The sequence below is a fragment of the Platichthys flesus genome, chromosome 16, assembly GCF_949316205.1.
Source record: "Platichthys flesus chromosome 16, fPlaFle2.1, whole genome shotgun sequence".
NCBI lineage: Eukaryota > Metazoa > Chordata > Actinopteri > Pleuronectiformes > Pleuronectidae > Platichthys > Platichthys flesus.
The window spans coordinates 5523657-5551104 of NC_084960.1; the positions used below are offsets into that span (position 1 = coordinate 5523657).

Here is a 27448-nt window from a genome sequence, read left to right on the forward strand (position 1 = left end):
TCTTTGCCTAAAATCACCGAGATAATCCTGCATCCATCTGTCCCGAGAGAGGAGGAGAGAGAGCGACAGAGAGCTGACATTGTGCTCACGGTGTAGAAGAAAAAGGATAGAATCAATAATTTAACGTGTCATCGCACTGTTTGGGTTTCAAACCTTGATAATACGATCGTGCTGAAACAGTGGCATCTCCTTAAATTAGTTCAATTTTTATTATACACTGGGATATCGCACATGTACATCTTTTATACAGAGAATATTTTGAATATTTTTGCATGTTTAAATTTCATCATTTCCTTTTTATAACTTTTTTTTTTGTTACAGAGATTCCCACCAGGTAACCACACATTTCATCAAGTAGGAGGGAGGACGACACTGGAACAGCCAAAAACTGAGACACAGAAGAAACTTGATCAGAAATACATTGATACGACATTTAAAAAAGGAATGATCATTCATGTCTTTGAGACGTGTCACTCAAAACTCAATGGTGATTTGCCTTTGTCACGTTTCAAGATAATTTATTGACACATTTTCCCATTAAACCCTCATTTGATTCAGATGATTCTGGATATTTTAACATTCCACTCTTCCACTTTCACTCCACTCATATCACAAACCTAAAGTTAAACAGAAATGGATTCCCGGTCTGAGAAAGAGCTGCCTGCAAATATGCTTTTAATCTTAAAAGTAAAACATTAAGTGTCAGCACATGACCTGTGAGAACAAGCAGAAAGCATAACTTGTTTGTGTGTCTGTGTGCATGCACAAGTTGTTGCCTCTGCCAAGGAGGTTTCACCCCTGAAAGCACGATTACGCAAAAAACTACTGGACTGATTAGCACAGAACTTGGTGGAAGGATGCAGTATGGGTCAGTGAGGAACCTTTTGAATTTAGATTTTAAATATTTATTCTGGATATGGATCGAGGACGGATCCAAGAATTTCTTTCACCTTCTTTAACATTGTGTTATCACCATTTGGGATAATTCATGATTGTGATGAAAAGAATCAAGCATAAATACTGGACAGGATATCTATGAGTGTGTGAAATCGTCTTGGTCCTTGGTGGAGGAATGCACTTTGGCTCTGTCTAGGTGCAGATGCAAAAAGCTGTTGCACAGTTTGGTTTCCCTCCTGGATGCTGTTGCACCTCTGACCTCTTCACCTCTGCTGCATTAAGGTGACAAGGATAACACTTTTAAATTGAGGGCATGAGATGAGCTAATGTGATTGGCCGTGATTGTCAGCGAACCTTAAACCCCACCCTCTGATGATGTATGATGATGAATATTTGCCGAGACCACCCTGTTTCAATGCTCTTCACTGCCACGTCACATATTGTGCCACCACTCCCTCCGCACACGGCACACGGACAACTTGACTGTGCTGGCATAGAATCTGCAACCTACATGTGTTACATGAGTAAAAGGAAGAGAGAGATGACGCCGTAAAGCGCTGCTGTGCCCATTAAAACATGCTCACCGCACAATGTTGCAGCACCTGCACCCAACACGACACACACACACACACATACACACTCTGACCCACCAACTCAAACATGACATTTAGAGACACGGTACAGACAGATGAAAGGATGAGAAGAAGAAAACACAGGGAGGTAAACGGAGGGAGAGGCAGCAGCAGAGGCAGCACGAGCTGTGATGCCCGGGAATATTATAACGATTGCTCCTCACACTGGTTAAGTGGTGGAACTATCACTCTCTACTTGTCATCCTGGGCCAACTCTCCAAAGAGATGACACACACCCACTCACACGACCACACACACGACCACACACACACAGACACACACTAAATGGAAAAGTCACAAGAGTCAGATGAATGAGTCGTAACGTGTGCTTTGTGACCCACAGGCCTGGCTGGACGTGACCTAGTTAGGTCAGGCCCAGGTGAGATTCAGCGATACACCACATTGCAGCTTCGTGCGCGCGCCCTTGCACACACAAACACACACACACACATACAAAAACACATTTAGGGCAGCCTGTTTTATCATTTCTATAATATCTGAGAACCTCGACAGTAATACAGACTGAGATGAAGAGAGAATTTGCTGTTTTTTAAATTTAAATTGATATTGCTGTCAGCTGAAGAAAATTACGTTTAGAAACCAAGGCCCCAAAGGTGCTTAACCAGCAGGATGGTGGCTTACACATACAAATTTAAATGCCACACAACTCCAGTGGCTTGAGAGACTTGCTGTATACGCAAAAAGCCCACCAGCACACACACACACACACAGAATCTCCTCAGCAAAGTTGTGGAAACAATGCTCCCGACCAATCATCAAGAGCCCAAGAGCAGGAAGGAAGTCTGGGAGATTTATTGCAGATGAATACTGGATGTGTTTGTGAACGTTAACAACTAAAACCTTCATGCAATGCTTACACTCACACAAACACAAACACATACACACACACACACACACACACACACACGCACAATGGAATTAATTGAATGCATACTCTTGATATGTGCAGCAGTTAATACTGTACACAAGCACACAGTAGGTCCATTCAGTGTTGCAGTGACTCTTAGAATCTTCCTCTTTTCCTTTATCTCGATTTGATTGATTTATTTATTGATTATTTGTTGGATCACGTTGCTCTTCGGTGTCTGCTCCCTCTCCTCCTCTCCGCCGTGCCTGTAAGAGTTGTATCCAGGCGGTTGAACATACTCCTCAGACTTATCCCAGTCCGACACCCACCCGGCTCCGGCTCCTCCTCCTCCCCCTCCTCCTCCACCTCCTCCTCCGCCCCCGTTAGAACCCACCACGGGCTTGCTCATGGCCCCGTACTGCCCGCCTCCACGGTAGAGCTCCTCTGTCTCATTGGCCAGTTCATCCTCGTCGATGATGCCACACTTCTCTTCGCTGGTGTCTTCTATGTCCGCCCATGGCTGCTTCTCTCCTGACGCAAAGATTCCTATTAAAAAAATAAATCATTGTTTATTCTGGGGTCTTCTACATTTGCCTAAAATGACACTGTATTTATAAGTGGAGACATACCATAGAAAATCACTCCTCCATAATGAACGAGGGCAGCTATAAGGAAGACATACTTCCACTCGTCACGTGTCTGGAAGAAGGTAAAAAACAGGATTGAGTTAATCTTCTCTCAATCTCATTAAAATAACATGAATACAACTTCAAATTGTTAGGTTCATCTCAGTGAATGTTTGTACCTTGTGTTTGGTCATGGCTCCGACTATGAGAGGACAAACCATTCCTGATAATGTTCCCACCCCGTTTGAGATGCCCATCAGTATGCTGGCGTATCGAGGGGCGATGTCCAAGTGATTGACATTAAACCCTGAGAGGAAAACACACAAAAACAAGCACCTCCTTTATTTCTCAAGGTTTTTTCCCGAATGCCAAACTGATCCTCTAAAACAGGAGCAACAACCCAGTTTCCAACATCTCGGACAAAAACTGTTGATTCGACTGAACTAACTCAGACATGAAAGGTGACACGGCTGATGAGATCTGATTAAGCTCTCTAACCTGAGATTGCAAATCCACTGAAGCCCACCGCGAGGACCAGGAAAGAAATGGCAACACCTTTAGTGTGAGAGAATCCCACCACCAGCAGGAGGGTCGCCTCCATCCCAAAACCTGAAACACAGCCACACACACACACGCACACATTTTGAAATGTAACAAAATCCCTTTACAGCTTTATAGACTGTCAATGATTGTTGTGTTAATGCGACATGTACTGTAAAGCACTTTGAGTGGTCAGTTAAACTAGAAAGATCTTTATATTCAAGATCATTTTTATTCATCTCCTAACCGTCCTCCAACTCTCACCTCCGCAGTTCATCATCTTCCGGACGTTGGTGGTGGACATCAGGTTGTGGGTTCTCAGGTAGTCGGCCAACTGGCCTCCAATTGGCACAATGATTGTCATCACCAGATGGGGCAAAGCGGACACCATGCCCACCTGAAAAAGATAAGGGTAGAAGAGTAATTATGAGAGGAAAGTATCAGGAATGAAACAGTTATAATCAATCAGAAATAAAAATAAATACAAAAATGTTTTTCTTAAGCTTAAGCGTTCATAAGCAAGGCCCTAGCAACTAATTGTGCCAAGTTGTAAGTACCAGTAGTACATTAGCCAATACCCTGCATGCACGCTGTACACACCCTATATTTCTATATTGTAATAAAGCCATTTCATAATCATCAACACATGTTTTAGGCTGTTCCTGGTTTCTTCAGTCTATAAAGATGGACAACACTTCTCTACTTCCTCTCAGTATCCAGACATGAAGCCAAAATATCACAGATATGAGCTTTACACACAGTCCATGACCCGGACCTTTGACAACACAGGCGGTGCAGGTGCTTTGGGCACAGTTACAGTTTCTACAGCTGTGATGGTCTCTACATGGGGACGATATGGTCTCACCTTGCTGATCTCGAAGCCGAAGACCTCTTCAAAGTAGGCCGGCTGGCTGATGAGCAGCAGGTAGAAGGTCCAGCTCCTGCAGAAGTTGGCCACAATGATGGCGTAGACTGGCATGGAGGTGAAGAAGTGTTTCCACGGGGTTTTGAATTTCTGCCACCGAAAGGAAGAAAAGGTATCACTTGGATTCACTGACTCGTGAATGAAAGGGTCAGGTGTGTGTGTGTGTGTGTGTGTGTGTAGATCTGCACTCTAAGAGCTTTTTGGTGTTTGACTGCGAGGCTGTACATGAACCATACATGCAGAGGGTTGAGAAATGATGCAGACTCTCCGATTGCATCTTCGATGTACTTCCTCTCCTCTGTTGTGATGGTGGGATGTGCTGCAGGACTCTCGTACGACACCAGGATCCAGAACAAATACCAGAATATCCCAAAACAGCCTGGAAGAGGGGGCAACAGACACACAGGGGAACACAGAGAGTGAGAGATGATGAAAAACAAAGCCACTCAAACTATAGCAATAAATAGCAATTCAAAAAACTTAGTTCTGTAAATGCAACTGACACATTTATTAAGTCATTGAGCTTCTAATGAAACAGAAACATACTGATAATGTTCATATCTTAGTCTTTTACTGGCTGAACAGTCATGTTACTGCAGTAAACCAACACGTGCTAACGTATAAGGATACTAACCATAGACGTAGAATACCGAAGGCCACCCAGTGTATTGCACCAGTATCCCAGCTAAAGGCATGGCCACCACAGCCCCTGCATAGGATCCTGAGACAAACAGAGAAAACAACAGATCATTTAGTTTCCATTTGTAGCTGTGAAGTAATGTCTCCTTTAAAACAGGTAAAATAAATTCTTTGAAACCCACTTGTCTTCTAATCTCTAAAATTAGCAGTTAATTCTTGTGGCTAACCTCGGGCAAAGAACTTATGATTTCATCTCATTTTTAAAGGGATTACCACAAACCTTATTGGAAGGATGTGGTATTGGTCAGGATTTTGCAGATTTGAAACAGGGGAAGGTCCAGGAAGTATTTTTCACTTTCTTCAACATTGTGTATTTGATATTTCGAGGGAGTAAATCATGGATTTCGATTAAGAAAATTAGCCACATTTGGGGAGCTGGTATCTAACGGTGTGGGACATGTTGTGTAGCTTCATTGAATTTAACTGTTGAGCCTTCGTGGTGGAATGTTCAATGTTCTAGTTTTACGTCTGAATCTGTTTGTGACCTTAAGCTCTTAAAACATACTGATATTTATTGGATTCTTTCGATATTTACACAACCTCATTTTACAACCCAGAGACCCCAATGATCACAGATATTGAATTCTGGAAAAAATTTTTCAAAAAGGGTGTTGAAACTTAACCACAAAAGGCTGTTGTGGCCAATCGACTTCTCTCCAGTGGCGGCGCCCACTTGGCCCAGATCCCGTGGCAGGCTGGGTATGATACACCCTGATGGACGAAACACAGTCAGCGACGCACTGGTAGAGCACACATACACACACACACCTCCAGAACACATACACACACAGAAACCCGCTGTACCTCAACAAGGCCCTGGCATATCCTGACCAGTATGACACAGCTGTAATGGCAGCGAGCGGCAGATGGAATCAGCATGTTGAGGACAGAGGTGGCCACTATGGCAAAGCCGAACACTCTTAAAGACACAAAACACACACAAGCTGCCTCAGATCAAATATTCAATGGTAACAGCTGCAGCCAAGGAGGTTGTGTTGTTTCGTTTGTTAGTTTGTTAGTTTGCAGGATTACACAAAAACTACTGGATGAATTATTGCAATACTTAAGGGACATGAGTGTTTGTAATTTGGTGACGATGATCTACATACAAATTTGGTTCTGGTGAATTGTTTTTATAAATTGGACAGATGGACCTTGGCAGAGATTGACACTATACTGAGTGACATTATTGGAACAACAAGCTACTCAATATAGTTTATAGCAAGGTACAAATTGAGTGTGTATAACTTGTATTTAGATTCCCCCTTGAGGGATTAAAGAAGTATCTTGTATAGTATTGCGTCGAATCGTTGGGCCCATATTGGAAAAATATTTACTGAATAAAAAAATGTTCACCTGTTGGCTGCAAATTTTTGACATATAAAGCCTCCTGGGATCTGAGTGACAATGTAGCCCCAGAAGAAGGAGCCATGGATCATCCCCACTGTCTCAGGGTCCCAGCTGAACTGTGCAGCCTGGAGAAAGAAACATTTTTATGAGTTTAACAACTAACAGTCCTTTGAGTCAGCTTTCACCTCTCTGCCTCTACATATACTTTGTAAAGCTATCCGTATAAATAAAATGAAGTTCTTTGAAATAACTCTTACTGGCATGAACTGTGTCCTGAAAAAAAAGAAAACAAATACAATACAAACACATTTGCCGAAAAGTGAACGGCTTGAATTTCTCATGTTAAACTTACCACAAGAACTTCCTTGTTGCCTTTGTAGACAGTGTGGTCGTTGACCATGCTCACGATGGCCACACCCAGGTTGCACCGGATGCCGAAGGAGATGCAGAACCCCAGGCCAGACAGGATGGCGATGATGTAGCGCCTGGGCAAACCGAAGCAGGTGCAGTCCACCACCGGCAGCTCTTTCTCCTCCACCAGCTCAGGGCGGCCCTCCGCTGATAACTCGATGGTTTCTCCATTGGCCTGCCGCTTCTCTATCAGCCTGCAGGAGGACACACGGAGAGTTCAGAAAATAAGGGTTTAACAAAGATATCCATGCATCAAGAGACAAGTTACACGAGATGCAATGATAAATACATAAAAAACAGTAGAATTTGACATTTAAAATAAAGCTCTGCAGGTTTTAACAACAGTTCAGTGACAGACCAAGAGGTGAGTCTAACGCAGATGTTAGCCTGCCTCTTTTCTGTCGATCTGTTCTAATGCTGCAAGGACATCTTCTGGAAAAATGCTGCTCCTTATTGCTGATGATTTAAAGGGCTCAAAGCTCAATTTCCATTTAAAAAATCTGAACGGAGGGGAAGAGGGAGAGTTGAGAGCGAGGTCACACACTGATGTACACCTCCATCAGGGACAAACACTTGCATAACATGGAAACTGTGGCTCGAGTGGCGATTTTCCTGGGAGTGTGAGGAACATTTCCAGTTCAGGGGACTTTGGATTGTAAAAGATTAAAAAGTTGCAAACACTGTGTCCTGGTGTAAGTAAACCATCTCTGAGCAGTCTCCTCCTCATTCATCCCAGCAGCACCACGTAATGAAAACTGGTTTTGAGAGTCATCCCTTTACTTTGAGACCATGGAAAGAATCAAGGCTTTTGCAAGCTCTTCAAACTGAGTCTACAAACACCCTGGTCAGAAGTGATCACATGTCTGTATATTGTGAGATACCTTAATCCAGACTCAGCTACTTCAAGTATAAATACTTCTTGAACTCCAGTATCTGTCTTACTGGACATGGTATTGAATCTCATTCATTATGATCCTAAGAAGTGTTAAATTAAACTTAAAGCTGCAGAAACCCTGAGAGTACATGCATTTTCCTTCATGCATGTATTTTACAAATTTTATGACATTTGTCCACTCTCCGTGATTGCTCTCTTCAGATGTACATTCACCTACAACATGCAGCCGGTCAGGGTCTTGTCTGACTCAGTGTGTGGAAGCAGCTGTCACAGGATGAGGAGCAGAGATGCTCCCAGCGTCCTCTGCTTCACGACGCCTGGGACCTGCTGGTGCTGCTCAAGATGTCCACTCTCTCTCTCACACACACAAACAGGAGGCCGACACCGAACCCCATGATACCAGTGAGCGGACAGGCTCGGATGTTAATACTGGGAATTCAGAATTGAAAAAACCAGACATCTTAATAAAGTCTGAGCAAACTCAAGACCTTTATTTGTTTATCGCTCTATTTATTCATACAACTTAGACTTGTTTTTTACAGACTTTTATTCTAATTTATTGATTTATTTACTCACTTATTTACTTTCTCAGGATTGATTTCCCTTTAAAAAATTTTTTGTATTTTATCTTGATCCTTTTCACATCTTTTTTAGTATTTTATTGTGTCATCTTTATAATTTTATCTCCTTTTATTTGTCTTTGGAGTTTTCTTCATTTAAAATGTATCCTCAGTTCCTGTCAGCATTGTTTTGCTCTGTGTGTGTGGATGGGGGGGTGAGTGGGTGGAGTATTGTTATTGGTTGTTTGTTCATGCTACCGCTCATTTTGTACAAGACCATTTTTGTCCCTTTTTTCCACAGGAGTCCAACAGAGAAGTCAGGAGAGCGACCATCTGTGTATACACACAAACACAAACACACACACACTGCAGCAGATACTCATTTCTACAATTAAACAAGACGTACTAAAACGGATTTTAATGTAGCTACACACATATATAAACACAATGTGTATATTTAACATAAGTGTGTTTTTGCGTAATTCTAAATTCACAGTGAAGCGCCCCTGTGTGTCAGCCGTCCACTTTCCATTGGCCTGATCCTGTTAGTCAGTGAGCTGGAGAATCGTGCACAGGAGAAAGGCACAATCACCACGAGGATTTGCACCATGTGATGAGGATCGTTGCATTTAAAAACACAAAAGGTGTTTTTAAATTTAAGCGTCGAACGCTCCTCTGTTTTTTCCGAGGAAAAATTCCAGACAGTTCATTGCTCTCAGCCTCTCAACAGGGAACTGCAAAAAGAACTTATTCACACACAAGGCAAGTCAGGCTCTAACACTGGTTAATTATTGATGTGTTTTTGGATGAGATAAATAATTGAATCCAGCTTTTACACCGTGATCTGTCACTACCCATCTATCTGTTGTCCGTCTGCCTCTCTGCATGTGTGCGTTCGTTATATTTCTTCGTTTTTGCTCATGGATTCCTCTCCCTCCCCCATTTCCACACAGCCCTGTCTGTATAATCTCTTTACAGGTTCATGCCATCGTGGATATGGAAAAACAGGACCAAGATATGCCAGTCAAATTATCTCTGAAATAAGCCTGGGTCCATCATGAGATTCATTTGTTTTTTGTTAAGTAAGACGTAAAGGACAACAAAGCATTAATACTTTGTAAAGCAACGTTTTTTGAATTTGTAAGAGATTAGAGAGGCTGCTGCATGCATCCTCTCTCCCTCTCTCTCTCTTTGTCTCTCTCTCCCTCTTTCCCTCCCTCTCTTAATCTGTTACAACATTCAGATTAGGATTACAAAAATGATTTACTTCCGGAAATGAATATGGAAGGACAGGCCAGTGCCGGGGCTTGGTGCAGCGGGCTTCTCTCTCTTATCACGACACACACTGTTGAGTTCCCGCTGCTCTTTGGTTCATTTGTGTGAATCAGATTAACTTTCATTTACACACAATTGTCTGTTACCAATTCAAAACAAAATTGTTTCCTAAAATCACAGTTTTGTGTCTCTCGTTTGAATTTTATATTTTTATATTCTAAATGATCAATTTCATTTTTTACCTTTGCCAAGGAGGTTGTTTGTCTGTTTGTTTGTTGGCTGATTTGTTAGCAGGATTACGCCATAACAAATAAACTGATTTCCAACATTCAATTATGGGTGTGGATGCAGATTAAGGGGCAGACACAAGAAAAAATGTCTTCTTCAGGAAATAATGCAGAGATACATATTTTGGGGGGATATCTTAGACTGATTAGTTCCACATCTTTTGTTAAACGTTCTACTTGACATATTCTCATAATAAATAAAAGTAAATGATGCTGCTAATCAGTGACATATGCCAGGCTGTGTTAACCAGCAAAAATTAATCCCATTATCATGTAGTATATGGAAATTATTAATTTCTTATGTAAATTAATGTTTTGAAAACTGTCATTTTAAGATTTAAATACTGAAAATTAATGAATATTTGGTAAGTAATGTTTTTTGGGTCATTTAAGGTAAAACATACAACGCAATATTAATATATATATTATTTTAAAGCAGTTTTAGGGAGAGGACATTTTGTCCCCAAAGATGCTGATAGGAGTTTTTTTTTAAGGAGCCTGAGGGTTAATGGGCAAATACAAGAACTTTTCTTCCTGCTCTCTTTATTATTTATTAACATTAGGCATTTTTTCAACACTTTCATATATTTTCAGGGATTAAGCACAGAGTGTGTACAATCTGGTGTGGATGTAACGTCTATTTTTGATTATTAAGGTTAAACGTTCTAATTAACATATATATATATATTGCTAACTTTATTTCTCATGAGCAGATACATGTAGTTTCAGATTTAAAATAGATAAGATTCATTTATACATATAATATATTTCTACTATAAGAACCACACAATCACGTGTGGGATTGTTCGGCCTTGTTTCAGCTACAACACATGCATCCACTTCTGGACATGGAAACTGAGAGATGCCTTCGTGACAATTATCCTGTAATTCCCACCAATAAGATCGATCTGACACAAAATTATTTTTCTATTGAGATCACTGTCGTCTCTGAACCAAACCATCGCTCTGCCTCGGCCCCTGAGTGGAGCTCGTCCTCCCTCTTCAGAGTTAGTGCGGGTTGCAGGAGGATCCTCATTAAACCTCCGGACAGATTGCAGCCTGACACCTACACATATGCTACCAGCTAACGAGGCTAGCCCACAGCAGAAATTACTGTTAATTACACGGATGCTTCGCACTAAAGGGCAATCTGGCCCGTGTGCATATGTGTGTGTGTGTGTGTGTAAGTGCCCTAAAATAGCTCACTAGCTCAGGGTCTCCCTCCTCTAGTGTTTTATAGTACTAGAGGAGGATTTAATTGGTATTTTCGCTTTAAAAACAGGTAAAATAAACTTTAAAATCTCAAACTTTGAGAAAGGCCCAGTCGCTGAGCAGGTTCAATGAGAGACACAAAGAAATGAAGAGTCGTCCCGGGACCTTGGCCTTCGTGTGAGACGCTCACGTCCACTCAGGTGACGTAGCTTCTCTTGTTAGCATGCAGCGAGGACCTGACTGCTCTCAGCTGGCAACGATTAATGAGGCAGAGAGCACGAGCCGGCGGGAGCCCTGTGACCCCGGGCCTGCTGAAATATCATAATTACAACAGTAACAGGCTCAGTGTGAGTAACCGCTCACGTTACACTGAGCCATGTGTCTGAGCCGTTCACCAGAGCACAGGAAGCTGCTGCAACGTCCGAAATGTCGAAAGTAAAACCTGACAACGTGATTCAGGCTTCGAGTTTTTTCAACTCTTTGATTCAGTTGACGTATTTATTTTTGGAATATTTTGAGAAGATTTACCTTGAAAATCTGAAAATAATGTAAAATTACATCAATATGAACAAGATTACGCAAAAAGTCCTCCACAGATTACCATGAAACTTCATGGAAGCAAGTGGTACGGGTTCAGGGAAGACCCCATCAAACTTTGGTGTGGATCCGGATCAAGGGGCGGATCCAGGAAGTTTTTTTTACTTTCTCTAACATTGCGAGATTAGTTGCTGAATGTGAATAAGAAAACTCAATACTTCCATATTATCAACAAATATTTATTAGTCTTTGTTAATAAAAATTATTCAAGTCTACACTACAGAACCATATATATTAAAACCAAATACAGTGAAAAAATGTATACATTTATATCTAGTAAAGTAGTAAATAATATGGGATATTGCACAATATACTAATGTTGAACAAATTTAATATAACACACAACTAAGAAGGAGGTGAACTGAATGGAAGATCTTCCTGGAGCCCACACATTTCTCCACACTTGCTTTGATATTGTGAGAAAAATAATTTTGCCCTGTTTGTGACGGATGTATAAATGGTGACAGGGAGGAACACGTGCTGCTTGGTGCCTCTGCTTTTCTCTGGATGTTAGATTCACCAATTCACAGAGCGTCCAGCATAATCCTCCCATAAGAGGATGATGGAGGCCGAGAGAGAGAGAGAGAGACAGCGATGGAGGTTGACGGTAAAAATATTACATAACGCCAGACGCCCTGGTCATCACATCTGTGCACCCATTGATCCTCCATTGTGCCGCATGTAAACCTGTACTCCCCCCAGCCCACCTCAGTCCTCCTGTATGGAAAAGATTTCACCCTTGTTTGACCTCTCGTTAGGGGTCAGATTATTATGAGTGGTAGCTGTAGGATTTTATATTTAATTTTTAAATGGAAAATGTCTGCAGATACTTTGTAATTTTGATAGTGGTGTCTCCCCCTTCCTCCACGAGCCTCTCACCGTCCCTGAAGTGAACAGATTGGGTCTCGGTGGGACTGTGTCACCCAGGGAGACACCCTCCTCCCCATCCTGTCACACCACAGTCCTCCCCCCCTCTCTCCTGTGGACACACACACACACACACACACACACACACACACACACACATACACGAACAGCACACACATGACCTTCAAAGTCGTATTATCGAAATAAAAGTGAAAAACTCAATCCCTGCAAATGCACTCAGAAACCAACACACACTTCTCTCTACCTTTGTCAGACAGTAGACGATGAACTGAGCTGTTCCACCAAACGATCATCGTGTTACACATGAAGATGATTTCCACTTCTGCTGTGTTCCACAATGTTTTGAAAACTGAGCTGCAGCAACACACGGAGGCTGCATGAACACTTAATACTGGATCTGTGCTAACGTCATGGATATGAGAAGCATTGCTGCCAATAACCACGCACGCTGAGCGGTTGCAGCTGACTCTCCAAACTGCTCACAGGTTCACTATTGAGACCCCTCCATACACATGACTACATGTTGGTTCACCAACACATGACAACACAGGCCGAGGGACACACTGACAGAAAACTCACAGCCAAGGCCCGGCAGAGCCTTTAGAGTCAATCAGGCTGCATCACATTTCAGAAACCCAGAGATATCACTTCCCTCAAGATCCAATTTGTCCCTCCTTTGCAATGTTAGTGAAAGTGAAATAAAATTCCTGCGATCCCCCCTGATCCAGATCCACACCAACCTTCAATAGATTATTTCCTAACCCATCCTGCATGCTCACCAAGTTTTGTGGAACTCTGTTCAGTAGTTTTTGTGTAAACTTGCCTACAACAACACAACACACAGACCAGGATTAAAGCATCACCTCCCTGGTGGCGGTAAAGACAGAGAACACACTTCCTGCCCTGTCCCAGTGTGTAATGACTGTCAACAGAGTCATCACCTTTATGATTCATCTAAACAACCAACAGCTTTAACATTATCGCTGCCTCAATCATAAAGCCAGGGATGATATGCATCACAATGATGTGAGGCATCCATATGTTTTTATTTGAGAAGATGTTTCTCACTGCCCTGAGAATGGGTTTCTTTCAGACCAGCTACAGGAAAACTCTTCTGACTTTGCATTAGCACAAAGAAGTGGAGCTAAATAGCAAAGCTGCTCATTTCTATAAAAAATGAATACATTTCAAGAACATCTTTTTTTTAGATTGATTAGAAGGCTGTGATAAACCCCACATAAATTGTTGTAGTTTGCTAACTTTCATAGTGGTTGAAAAAAGGCAGGTATCTGTTAATCTCATTATTATCTGAATATCTTGGTCCTGTGCGAAATGTGACGAAAAAATAAAAAGGTTGAATAAAAATGGGCATTTTTATTGTGTTTCCTTTTGTGGAAGAAAAAATAAGTTCCCCTTGTGTGGCCATACCATCCAGCAGGTTCAGATAAGTGGTAAATTCGTTTTAAAGTCTTTTTAATGACTACATTTTGCAATCTCATTTCTTTGAAAGGCAAGCTGTCCAACAGACACTTTTACAATTTCTACCAAAAGTTGTAGAATAATTCTGTGACTCTATATTTCGTGGAGAAGCTCCCTGGCACAAGAGGATAAACAAAGGATATTTGGGCGTTTCTTTAAAGTGATGTTAACAGAGTGAAATAGACTGTGGAGCGATGCGGAGTGTACTTGACCTACAGTGCTGGAGTTTATGCTTAGCTAGTGGAGTTTAATATAGAAACAGGAGATGCATTCTGATGGAGAAAATGTTTAAATAATAGATGGACGCCTGGCTGCTTTCATCAGGAGGGATCGTGGTTTTGTCTGTGAGATGGTGAGATTGCACACAGACACACTCACATATTCACACTGCGCAGGGAACCTCGCCGCTCTAGAAAATGATCACATTTCTATGCACACACGTAGAACATGAAACATAGATTGTTGCTTGCACTTTGCACTGAGGCCACATAAAACCATGGGTTCACTGTAGCTAAGCTGAGGAAATGCCCACTGCAACCAATCAGACCTCCAATCCGCTGCATCACATCTCTCATAGCATCCGTGAACACGCATGGCTCATGACCAGTGAGGGAGTAAAAGCCTGGGATTTGCATGTCTGTTAATCTGGGAGACCCTGATAGGCGGGAAGTTGTCTGTGCTGGTTTCTCAATGGATGGATGGATGGATGGATGGATGGATGGATGGATGGATGGAGGATGGAGCAGCTACAGGAAGTGACATGGGGCTGGGATGGAGCGAGTGGGAGGGGAGAGTTCAGGGATTTGCGTGGCTCGACAGCTGGACTGAAAAACAGGCTATTTCAGGACGGGATTTATACGTTTGGTTGCTACCTCAAATCCTGAGAGCGTGAAAGCTTAGAGCAGTGGTTATTGCATGAGGTTCCACCAGTGTCTTTAATCTCTTTTCTAATGAAATATTGTCTGCACACCAATCTGTGTTGCAATTTTTATACAATTTATTCAGCACTTTATCACATTAGCTGTTAGAGGTAGTTTTATATGTTGTTCTTATCTTTTAAAATGCACTGGTTTACTTTTATCGCTATAGGCCTGCGATTGAATATGATGTGAAATGTTCAGATGTTGGAGTTGGGAAAAGTCATTGAATGAAATATTGTCAGTCTGCCTTTTTATTGTGTAGTGACTGATAAATACACTCGAACTGGAGTGTTGTTGTAAATCATTGAATAATTCAATTCTAATAGTGGGAATTTAAGTTTGAATGATTGATATCATATTATACGATTATAGAAATAAGTCTCTGATGATGTTTGTGATGATTTACTAATCCATTAATCTATGCAATACTTTAATCCTAACTAATTATTATTCATTATTTTAAACGTTGTTTTATCCTTGTACCTGTATCTTGTATTTATTTATTTTGAAATGGTTACCTGAGGTTTTTAGAATTAATTATTCAGAGGTAGACTGATCAAACGTTACTCTTTGAGTTTTCTTAAACTGTTATAAACGCTAAAGCTCACTGTACACAGACTGATAACAATGGCTTTAACGTTGTAGATAGATAGATAGATAGATAGATAGATAGATAGATAGATAGATAGATAGATAGATAGATAGATAGATAGATAGATAGATAGATAGGTAGTTGATGACTTGGGCACCATCTGCTCAGTGCTCTCATCCAGCCAGGTCGTGCCAATAACGCATAGAAATATTATGTAACCGCACTTTCCGTCTGACAAACCAACACGCTCAATCCACTCCGACTTGGAACAAATCTGACAAGAACAAACAAACAACAAACAAACAAACAAACAAACAGGATGAAGCGAGTGCAGAGACAAACAGCATCAATCTTAGTTTTTGGAAGAAAAGTGTCCAAAGCATGAAACCACAGTGAAAAGAGAATCCACTCCAACATACAAAAGTCACAAAATGAAATACAAACAAATGGAAAACCAAACATGAAATCAGAGCCAAATAATCCGTTCATCCAAATGCAGCCTTTTGAGATAACCTCTGTCAGTGATGCGCACAGCTGGAGCTGAGCCTCGAACACGATCTGCTGCTCAGACCCAACAGTCGCCTCTTTCCTCCGCTCAGATCAATAAGGAACAAACTTTTCCTCTACTTTACACTTCCTGGTTGGATGAGAGAGAGAGACAGAGAGAGAGAGAGAGGATGGGAACCCGCATCGTGACGAACCGCAGCATCCTGCAGAGAACACCCACATCCATCCATCCCCAACACACGCGTAAAAACGGGGTTAAAAGTGAGACGTGGGGTCGGGAACATTTGAAGAAGGGTGTGTAGCTACCTGTGAATTTTCCCCAGAGTTTTCCCCGCCGCCGCCTTAAACCTGTCCGGTCGGATCTCCATCCTTACAGCTCCCTGACCCGGCCCCGGTGTGCCGATGTCCCGCGCACTCCTGTCCCGCCCGAGTGCGCTAAGTCTCTCTCTCTCTCTCTCTCTCTCTCTCTCTCTCTTGATTGGGAGTGGTCTCTTGTTTAATATACAGATGCAAAAACGGACCTGGTTCTTTGCACTACTGTGCTTATATAGCAAAATTGCTTTGGCAAAGATTTGGCCCACATTCCACATCTGGCCCAAATACCATATGGATGGAATTATGGCACATGGGATCGTCCGCTTCCGTTTTTTTTCTACAGATCTGGGCCACAAGTCAGCCATAGCAGGGCCTCATGCCAACCAAAGGTGGCCGAATTTGTTTTGTGCTATCCATGCCATATTCACCAATTACCACTTGAGCCACTTTAGGTTCATATCCAGATTGCAGCTTCCTTAGAGCACCACGTTTGCCAAAAAGAGGCCCATATTTGTTTTGGGACACAATGCCAGAAGTGCCCACATCTGTAATATGCTGTATGGTGTTTTGGGCTCCTCTTTGGAATAAGTATCCGTAATAATAATGATCATATGAAATAACGCTAATGATATGAGAATAATAATGCATTTTATTTGTAGAGCACTTTAACAAGGCTCAAAGATACTTCTTAAAGATACATAGAAAAACCAAACTGGTGCCTGAGGGAAGTTCCAGAGCATCACTGAAAATGTTTGCTTGCGGCACACATCTGTAACATATAGGAACTATGATTATGTAGTAATGCATTTGAATGATAAAGGTGTGATTTATTTGTATTATCCCATCCTTTGCACAAATTCACTGAAAATTAATAAAAAAACCGTCACCAACATTTGATTGGTTTATTATTTATTTATTACTCTAAAACAAGGTAACATCAGTTGAACTTTAAAGGTTTGTTAAGAGTTTGAGGTTGTGAGTGAAACTGAGTGAATCACAGAAAGTCACGAGTTAGTTTGCTGCCATCTAGAGGTTTATTCGGCTACAACTGACACTTGACGAACACCAAAACATTGCTGTTCTCTTATGAGGTAAAACGATATCAATACAAAGTAATATAAACACATTTAACATCTCTCATTTTATAAACAACGGAATTAGCTAAATAAATGCTCAAACACACACACACCACACACACACACATATAAACAGAGATCACAGTTTCTCATGAGAAAATGTTTTCACGCATGAAGCACATTTCTGTCAGTTTAAAACCCAGCGTGAAAACAGGCTGGCAGGAACAAGACAAAAGTTTAATTAGACAGACTGTTAGCTGGTAAATGTCCTCATCTAAAAAATAAAATCCTTTGCATCACCAACAGTGCGGCTTTTGTCCTGTTTCATGTATTTACAAGTGTTTTTATGTTCTGAACAGTTAGGGTGGATCAGAACATGAAGCTGAGGTCATTAATTCACAAATATAGAAAATAAAAAGCCTTGATTTGACTGTGTAATGTACCGTCACTTATATAAATAAAATTAATTTGGCTTGTCAGCAATGCATGGCTTGCTTGAGTATGATGACAGGATACAGCCCAAAGACTCTCTCTCTGATAAAGTCCGTTTGAGTGTCTGTCACAAACGATCCACTATCCTCCCTCAGCTGCGCTCACACTCCTGTGTCTTGCTCCTCCTCCTCCTCCTCCTCCTCCTCCAGCTGCTGGGGAAGGAGCCGGTATTGTTCGCTGCCCATTGGCGGGAAGACAGTCCTGGGACGAGCCTCGTCCTCCTCGGAGGGGGCTCGGCGGTGGAAGCCGGAGTCCAGCTGCTCGGTGGAGTTGCACTTGGTGTACAACTCGCGGTGCACCTCCTGGCCGGCTCCCTCTTCGGAGCGAGCGTGACGGAGCTGGCGGTTTTTCCACGTGGAATGGATGTAGCCGATTGGCACGGGCAGGCTGGCAAAGACTATGAGCATGACAATCATCCCCAGGGCCCAGCCAGGATACTCCAGAGTCATCTCCGACCCCTGAAGAGACGGAGGGACAGAGCACATCAGAGAGAGAGAGAGAGACATCAGCAGGTAGGCACAAAGCAAAATACTTTAGTAGTGAAATAACTATTTAGTTAGACTATTGATGAAATCTAAGTTGAGATTAACTTTGATTTTAGAATCATTATATCTTTGTGGAGCTTATACCAGTTATAATATACATTTTAATCAAGACTCAAACCATTATTATGTGCTATTTTTCTTAGGTGGAAAAAGGTGTCACAATAAAACAATCACATATGCAGTAAACATGCTATTTTGACTGCTTTCTTTGCATAAAATATCTTACTGTGTCTTGATTCCAGGCGGTGTATGTGGGACGCTTGAAGACCATGCGCAGCAAACTGGCCGCCAGCAGACTCACCATCGCCAGTAAACACACATACTTCCACAGATACTTGTAGATCACTGGAGGGCGCCATTTGAGCATGACCTCAATATCATCCAGGAAGCTACAGGGGAGGAAAAAGGCAATATAACAAATAAAGACCAGGAAACAGCAAAGACAAAGTTAATGAACATCTGTCATGTATATATTGTTTCCTACCGATCGGTTCCATAAACCCAGGCCACACTGATCGTTTCAAAGATGACTACAATGACTAGCGGCAGGGTGGCCGAGTAGTCGTCAAACATCGTCACAAAGTAGTTGCCCGAACGCTGGGTGAACAACATTCCTATCAAGAAACCCAGAGCGCAGCTGGACACTGAAAAACAAAGGATGTGGACAGGGTTAGACGATAGGAAAGGTACAAAACTAAAAGTATTACATCAGGTGATATAATAAACAAATGTGAAGACTGTTGTCAGAAACACGTTAGAGCAATGTGATGCTTTGTTTTCTGAATAAAGAAAATGACCGTCTATTCTACAGACGTGTATTATATTGATGTGGATCAACATTTTTCCTGGATTAACGAGATAGCTCCAAATCCTTTTACTTTATGTCTCAACAATCCCAACATCCTCACAACCTGCCCAAGGCCCGGCACAGGAGAATTATTTTACATTCCAAATGTATTAGACTTAAAATGTAATCATACATTCCTGCAGAATAATTTAAGTAAAATACTGTAAACGCATGTAACCCAGAGAAACGTTTGAACCCTTTTCTTTGTAGGGGGCTGAGTTACCAGTGAGTGCGGTCCTGTGGCGCCCCAAGAGGCTGAAATTGTCCATGAGAGGTGTGAGGATTCCCTGCATGGTCCCAAACATGGTGCTGAGGCCTAGGTTGAGCAGCATGAGGAAGAACAGTGTGGACCAGAAGGGGCTGGCTGGGAAGAGGGCCATCACCTCAGTGAAGGCTATGAACGCCAGGCCCGTCCCTTCAATCCCCTGCAGGCACACAAAGAACACAGAGGAAAGTGACGATACGTCCAAAAGGAGAATTTGTTAATGTCGACTGATGGTGGAGAAAGTACGTAGGGGCTCCACACACCAGGAGAGACGGAGAAAAATGTGTTTTTGAAGTTTCCAGTTGTATCCTACGAGTACAACCTACAAGTAGAACATAGAATTCTGTGATAAAATAAACACTGTGAGGTACCATGAGTTTTACTGCCTCCTCCTCTGTTTCTTTAGTTTCTCCTTTCACTCCTATATCACAGCTTGCTCCCATCTCTCCAGGGGACCTACTAGATTCAGTGTCACATGTGTTTTCCTCCTCTTGTAGACTGGATGTTTTACGGCACCTCCCGGATTCTTCAGGGGTCCTGGGAAACGCAGCACTCCACCTACATACTGTGCTATTGAATGTTCACCTCTGGCCGAGCCTCATGATTTTCTTAAGGCCATGTGTCAGCACCATGTGAAGAAATCCTTCACTGTCCCTCTTCGTACAGCGGAGATTCATACAAGGCAAATACATGGATTTAATTATATTCTCTGAATCAGTAGAATAGGCAGAAATAATATTTTGGATGGGCCTGTAAGATAGAGGTTGGGCCATCGTTTCCCACGAGGGAAAGTAGAAAAATGGGCAAACAAGACAAACTGAAGAAAAACTGTTATTGCAATAAACTACATTACAAAAGCAATTCTAACGGCACTCAACTAGAATGGCAGGTCCCCTTAAATTCAATTCAGCTGCACCAAAATTCATACCCTCATAAATATCAGTCCCCTAAACATGCCAGATTTAGATTTCAAATAATAGCAACCACTGGCTACTGGCTACACACATCTGCTCTTCAGACATGTGGAGTCTTTCCCACTTCAACCCTCTGCCTGTTATGCCATCTTTCCCAACACCACACTTTTCTACAAAGGATCCGTTAAATGCCGCTCACCTTATTCATCTCCTCCTCCAAACTGCAGTCGGTGATGTTTGGACCCACACTGGAGCTGTAGTGACTGTACCACTCTCTGTACTCCGGTAAGGACACAGAGCTCGGATCTGACATGTTGAACCAGGGCCACCAGTGCTCTTCAGATCCATGCGACGCCATGGAGCTGAGCAGACCAAGATTTCTGCAAGAGGTGGAAATTAGAAAATACGATAAGAGAAAGACAACATTAAAAAAACACTGAACTTACAGAACATTCCCCTCTTGGGTTCACTGATGTATTTCTACTATCTATTCCATGCTTGTGCTATAATTACTTTCAACAATCATTTACCAATCTCACAGATTTCTGTAGTTTTTAGCATCATGTAAAAGGTAGTTCTACAAAATATGCCATAACGGCCTGAGGGAACTCAATAATTAATTTTCACACACACGCTCGTACTTAGTCAGGCAGCGCAGTGCAATATTCTTGGCCCGGAAACCCAGCACAACGAAAACCACCAGCGAGGCCAGCACCGATGTCATGAAGTTGATGCAGGAGACCATCAGCGCGTCCCTGTGGCAGTTGTTGTTGATTGGATTGTAGGAGGAGTAAGCGATGACGGAGCCGTAGCCCAGACCGAGGGCGAAGAAGACTTGTGTGGCAGCCTGTCGCCACACCTGCACACTAGCCCAGATCTCCAGCTGAAAGAGACCACGGATTCAAAAGTCCCATTCAGTGTTTATGTGAAAACGTATTAGAATTCTAAATTAGGAAACAAAATCCATATGAGAAGGAGAAGGGGACAGCAAGAATATGATGAACTTACTTTAGGGTAAAACATATAGGTGATCCCGTCAATCGCACCGTCCAACATCAACCCTCTGATGAGGAAGATGAAGAGCACCAGGTAGGGAAAGACTGTGGAGAAGTACATCACCTAAGATTTGGAAAAAGAAGCGGAGGATGATTTTTGTGCCAGAACATTTGAAATGATTAGTTCAAAACAAATCTGTACGTGTTACATCCGTCTCTGTTTGTTTGTGGTAAGTCGAGCCAACTGAATCTCTGCCTGCAGCCTTATCTTAACAATATTTACCAGACATTTGAACTGGTTGTTGATATGGGAGAGGTGAAAACCAGACGAGAAGTTAAGTTACCTTTGCAGAGGACTTGATGCCCTTGATCATGGCCAGAGAGACAATGGTCCAAGCAGCCAACAAACAGCCCGTCATGATGGGGTTCAACTCTCCGGAGTCGTCGATGGAGTTTGTGATGTTGAGTGCTTTCCGGAACCAGAAATACGACGTCGGGGAGCTGGCCGCACATTCTTTCACTGTCGATGGAGGACAAGACCAAGATTTTAACTTTATGACCTTTAAGTGTGACTTCGTTTTGTTGAATTTCTGCGTTACGGGAGTACCTGTGCTGTTAATGGCTACGTCGAGAGGACAATGCTCCCACGGCAGAGGAAACTGAAAAGAATTCCCCAAGTAGAACAGGCTCCACGCAATGATTACATTGTAGTACAGAGCCACGTAGAAGCAGACCTGCGAGGAGAAGAAAGCGTTTGTGAATGATTTACCTAGGGAATTCTCAATATTTACGCAGCAAGTACTTGAGATATACAGTATGATACAGTGTGTGCAGACTTGTATATAGTACATTCTGGAAAAACATCTTGAAGGTCAAAAATATGACCAGCGGAGAAAAGCAAATCTAAAATGACCCAAGACAAAATTTAGCTTTAATGTAATGACGCGTTTGTGTACATTTGTGTGAGTAAATATGTGTGTGCGTGTGAGGTGTAAGTGTCATTGATTGGAACTAAAGGAGAAATTAGTGTTTGTGTGCTTTATGTGCATAGAAAGTTCTTGTTGAATCTGTTCGTCTCGTCTCGTTCGGATGGAAAATGTTTACGTTACAGCACTGCAGCACCAAGACTCTCTCACATGAAAAATGTACTCAACCTGTGCTTTGACATTTTACTTTGGCCCAAGTCTCATCCTCTAACATGGAGGAGGCAGAATTTGCTACCTCAACTGCAGCAAGCCTCCAGGTGGCGATAGAGATGCTCTGGCTTCCCTTTTAGGGGAGCAATCATGTGGTCAATTTTTATATACAGTTTATGTGAAGGTTGTAGAAGCCTTATAGGATGAGGAATTGCATAGTTCTGACAGATCTAAATCAAGAGTTCAATTTCAAACCAAGAGGAACTAAAAACAGAGTAAATCTATAAATATGACAATAAAAATCCTCACCATGCAGCTGGAGTAGCCAATCCCTGCCAGCTTTGGGGAGATGTGCTTCCACACACCGATGCTTCCCTGTCGGATGCACTGGCCAGCCGCCAGCTCCATGAAGAACAGTGGAACTCCCACAATCACGAGAAGAAAAACATACAACAGCATGAAGGACCCTGGAGGAAATAAAGAAAGACAAAGTCACTTTGACCTTTACCTTCACTGAAATCTAATCAGTTCATCTTTGAGTCCACGTGACTATTTGTGCCAAATCGGAAGAAATTCCCTCTAGACAATCTTAAGATTTCACGTTCAAGAGGCCAATAAATTGTTTTGGGAGGTCACCGGGACCTAGACTTCTAACCTTTGACCACCCAAATCCAATCAATTCCCCCTCAAGACTAAATTAATCTTTGCACCAAATTTGAAGAAGTTACATGTTTGCCCCTTAAAACAGATACAAAGTTGAAACTAATGAACACTGAGACACTCACCTCCTCCATTTTGGTGGCACAGGTACGGAAACCTCCACACATTCCCTAAGCCCACACTGAACCCCACCTGGGCCAACACGTACTGGAGCTTCGAGTCCCATGCGGGCCGGTCTCCATCACTGGTCGCGACTGCATCCGGACCTGGTGTGAGCTGAGATTCAGACTGACCCTCACCCAGCCAGGCTCTGTCCTCCGTGTCCAGGGAAGGCTTTTCCGTCTGGTTGGAGAAAAGCAGCTTCAGTAAAACCTCCCTGATGTTAAACTGATTTATTAAATTAAATATGCTGTGTTAAGGTAAGAGCTGCAAATGAAAACATTGTCAAGGGGAAATTTTGCACCAACCCCAGCAAACAAAGCTTGTGTGTGTCCGGCTTCACCAAATTGAAGCAATGATTATCTATGAGTTTGCCTCTTTACAGTAAACGTGTTCTGAGGTGTACGAGGGGACCACAGACCACTGACAGTTTCGAAGAGGGAACAGGAAGGGGGCCACCTCTGACCTGCCATGTGAAAACATAACTGTGACACACATGTGCTGTAACTCATGCTGCACTCCGGATTCATAAATAAACATGGAGGATAGACGCTCGGTAGAAAAGCAAACACAACATTCAGATGTGTGTATGATGAGGGCTGGGGTCAGACGTGGATCTGCTGAATCTGAAACAGTCAAGGGATAAAGAGAGTGTATTTATACAACGTTTTTCAAACTAAAAGCGTTTCACAGTCACATTCAACCAATCACACACACATTTGAGGTGTTTTTTTTTTTTTTAAATCACACACACGTCAGGGGAAAATGTGGGGTCCAGTATTTTCCCAACACAATGGACACTTAGGAATGCAGACTGAAGAGGCCAGGGATAAAACCACTGACCTACTGGTTAGTGGAACACCCATTCCAGCTCCTTAGCTACAGCTGAACCCAAGTGAAAAAGTCGATTATCGAAGTTGTCTGCCATTCATGTTATGAAAATGCACATCAGATGAGCCCACTATGAACTCTTGCTCATCAACTTTGCTACGATGAGTGGGCCGGATCCAAAAATGACTTAGCTCGAGCCAAACTGGCTTAGAACATGACCCGGCCTGGATTATTTCCATGTGCCTGCCATGAGAATGGAAAATTACAAGAGGCGCATGACCCAGAGGAGAACTGCGGCAGGGCCAAGACACATGGCCAAATGGTGCAGGTGATTTCAGAAATGGGTTTCCACACATACTCAGAGCAGTGTGAGAGAGTGACACAAGAGTGCATGAGTGTACAAATAGAGTGTGTGTGTGTGTGGGGGGGTGGGGGAGTCGCTGCTGCACAGACCTGAGGGTGAGGGTCTTCAGTGACGTGTGGGTGAGAGTGAGAATCCACTGGGAGGTGTTAAGTTTGTATTGGTTCACACTGGGGGTGGTACTGAGGCGCATGGGTAGACCGTAGTGGTTATGGTTGTTCACAGGGCAGGAGAAGGGCAATTACCATTGACTTTAACGTTGTTGACAACTGGTCACCGAATAAAAACTGCAGCCTCATGATAATCAAGTCATGCTACATGTTATTTCTTTAGGCAAATAAAAAACAACTGCTCTGGTTCGAGCTTCTCAGTCGTGAGGCCTCGATTCTCCGGTCTGGAAATTCAGCAGTTGCGAGCCAAATGAACCAAAACCTTTAAAAACAGCCTCTCATGAATGACAGTTTATATTATTTTCTAACCTAATCATGAAATGTCTGTTAAACTTAAAATTAAGTGGAAAATCCTGAATTTTTCTACATATGAGAGTTAACGTCTTGAGCAGCATATACGATTTGTGATAGTTTACTGACACAACTCTCCGCAAACTGCCAAAATACAGCTCCTCTCCTACATGTCGACATGTTTAAAAAGGAAGCAGTCATTTTTCAAAACCCTTCTTATAAATGTATCTTTGGCAATGGGCCAACTCAGGGCCGAGTAAGATTTCTGTAACACTCCCAGTCGAGTAAAGTCAACAATCCCACTCATCAGGCCATTCACTAACTTTCCACACTTTCGTCGTTGGAGCTGCTGCAGGCCGAGGGTCGTGTGCAGGGCTGGCATGTGAGCGAAGAGAGAGCCTGAACCTAAATAAAATGTCTTTTCAAACCTTAATGTTGGGATAAAAGCAGCTCTCAAAATCCCAACAAGGCATTCTGGGTGAAAATAATCACAGCTGGGAAGAAGCTGCGGAGCAGGAGCTGCGGTTTATAATCAGCTGTTGATTTTCTCACTTTTCGACCCCTGCCTTGCCATGTTTTCAGGTCAGAAAAAGGGCCAACACCCTACACAGGCAAACAGATATTAGCAAATACACACTCAACACTGCTCCCCTAGCACACACACACACAACCACACACACAAACATACAACTCATAGTATTACATAACGAAAGTATCTGTCTCTCACAGTGATTTTGCCCACTTCACTGTGGTTGACGTCTGCAAAACCATATTGGATCAAACTACTTCTAGGTTTTACACTCCTTATCTCCCACGTGAATCGTTTAAATGTATTCCAGGAAACATTCAGGCAGCACAGCAGTGTGGAGGTTTGAGGATATCAGCTGATATGAACATTGTTATGAACATTGTTATCTTGATATCATTGTTGACCATTTAGCACAATCCACTCTTTAAACTTAAAAGAAATCATGATTAATATCGATGTCAGCTGACTTGAATATTTGATATAATTTTTAACCACATTACCCTGCCCACCTTAATCAACTCTATTAATCTCATGAAACATATATAGAAAAGTTTAAAACCTTCACTCTGCAGCAAAACTCTGTCTCTCGATTTAATAGAATTTGTGATATCATGATAATTGAATTACATACGCATGTTTATCTTAAATCCTACTTTATCACCTATTGAACAGGTAGAGGAAAAAGTTATATTTCTTAAGTCACATGTTGACAGTTTGGCTTTGAAATCACATGTTCGGTGACAGATATGTGCTGGAACACATATCCGTCACCGAACACATGGAGCTGCATGTTTCCTTCTGGTAACACAATGCACTCTGCTGCACGGGGGAGATTCTCCGGAGTCATGGCACAGCGCACATTCACGACGCGTCATTACGCACAGAGGAGTTTATGGAACAAACTGTTAAACCCCAAAAACGGGGACGGTCAAAAGCGAGACGCGGACAATGGTGCGACCCTGGTGCTCGTGGAGTCCCGTTAACGGAGTGTGAGGGTAGATCAACACATACCATGCTGACAGCGCGCTGCAGGCTCCAGTTTCCAGTAGCTGGTGTGGCTTCCCTCGCTACTTTTAAACTCTTCCTATTTTGGTTTTGACAATAATATGACTGGAATAAAAAAATAAAAACTTTGCTCAGGGAAAATGGATCCAGTTGTTTTCTCACCCCTCGTGGCCACGATTCTGGTTGTTGGAACAAGATCCTGCCGTCGACAGCCCAAGAAGAAGTGAAGGAGAAGTTGGAGCCAATAGGAGAAGTGGGGGGGCTGAGCTGCCCTTCCCCTTGACAACATAAATACACACTGCTGGATGTGATGTGTGTGTCCGGCCCCTGTCCGGCCCCATGTGCCCTGAGCTACAGCCTGTGGGAAAACAGTCAACTTACTCATTCAGTTCGGTTTTATTTGCGTTCGCCAATTTGTACCACATGTAATCTTGAGCCACTTTAATTCCTGAGAAACACACAAGTTCCAACAAAAAGCAAACACAACAAATCGGCCTGGACAATGGGGGGAAAGAGGGCAGAGAAGAGGTGAGGAAGACCAGGAACATTCGTAATAGTAATAATAATAATAGTATTTGATGTTGTCGTTGAGTAGAGTCCTGCAGCTCTGGAGATGCCTGCAGAAATGTGAAAGAGAGAGACAGAGAAAGAGAGAGGGGGAGAAGTCCTCAGTGCCTGATGGGAGTTCCCCCAGCAG

General features: G+C 42.5%; 2 protein-coding genes across 3 annotated transcripts; both read right to left on the reverse strand.

The window, feature by feature from the left end:
• Positions 1-396: 396 nt before the first annotated feature.
• Positions 397-16582, reverse strand: slc17a7a (solute carrier family 17 member 7a). The gene is made up of 13 exons (XM_062408093.1): positions 16467-16582; positions 6890-7142; positions 6544-6662; positions 5992-6106; positions 5811-5898; positions 5123-5209; positions 4725-4867; positions 4429-4578; positions 3828-3960; positions 3522-3632; positions 3203-3330; positions 3027-3096; positions 397-2943 (listed from the first exon to the last, which is right to left on the reverse strand). The coding sequence occupies exons 1-13, from the start codon at positions 16526-16528 to the stop codon at positions 2594-2596; spliced, it is 1809 nt and encodes a 602-aa protein (XP_062264077.1). The 5' UTR covers positions 16529-16582; the 3' UTR covers positions 397-2593.
• Positions 16583-17956: 1374 nt separating this feature from the next.
• slc6a16a (solute carrier family 6 member 16a) lies at positions 17957-26946 on the reverse strand. Of its 2 annotated transcripts, XM_062408096.1 has the most exons (12): positions 26758-26945; positions 23531-23747; positions 23055-23212; positions 22217-22343; positions 21954-22129; positions 21623-21733; positions 21256-21497; positions 20814-20994; positions 19659-19860; positions 19073-19232; positions 18815-18977; positions 17957-18501 (listed from the first exon to the last, which is right to left on the reverse strand). In XM_062408096.1, exons 1-12 carry the CDS (start codon positions 26758-26760, stop codon positions 18145-18147), a joined length of 2097 nt encoding a protein of 698 aa, XP_062264080.1. In that variant the 5' UTR covers positions 26761-26945; the 3' UTR covers positions 17957-18144. The 2 variants fall into 2 exon arrangements, with proteins under 2 accessions (XP_062264080.1, XP_062264079.1); XM_062408095.1 differs by having other exon boundaries at positions 21954-22343; positions 26758-26946.
• Between the last annotated feature and the right edge of the window lie 502 nt (positions 26947-27448).

Coding starts and splice junctions, on each gene's coding strand:
- slc6a16a (XM_062408095.1), bottom strand. Junction 23,213..23,530: donor GTGCCACCAAAATGGAGGAG/GTGAGTGTCTCA, acceptor TATTTCCTCCAG/GGTCCTTCATGCTGTTGTAT. Junction 20,995..21,255: donor GCACTGCGCTGCCTGACTAA/GTACGAGCGTGT, acceptor CACCTCTTGCAG/AAATCTTGGTCTGCTCAGCT.
- slc17a7a (XM_062408093.1), bottom strand. CDS start 16,528: ATGGAGATCCGACCGGACAGGTTTAAGGCGGCGGCGGGGAAAACTCTG. Junction 6,107..6,543: donor CAAAAATTTGCAGCCAACAG/GTGAACATTTTT, acceptor TGTGTCTTTAAG/AGTGTTCGGCTTTGCCATAG. Junction 3,331..3,521: donor CAGTGGATTTGCAATCTCAG/GTTAGAGAGCTT, acceptor TTTTCCTCTCAG/GGTTTAATGTCAATCACTTG.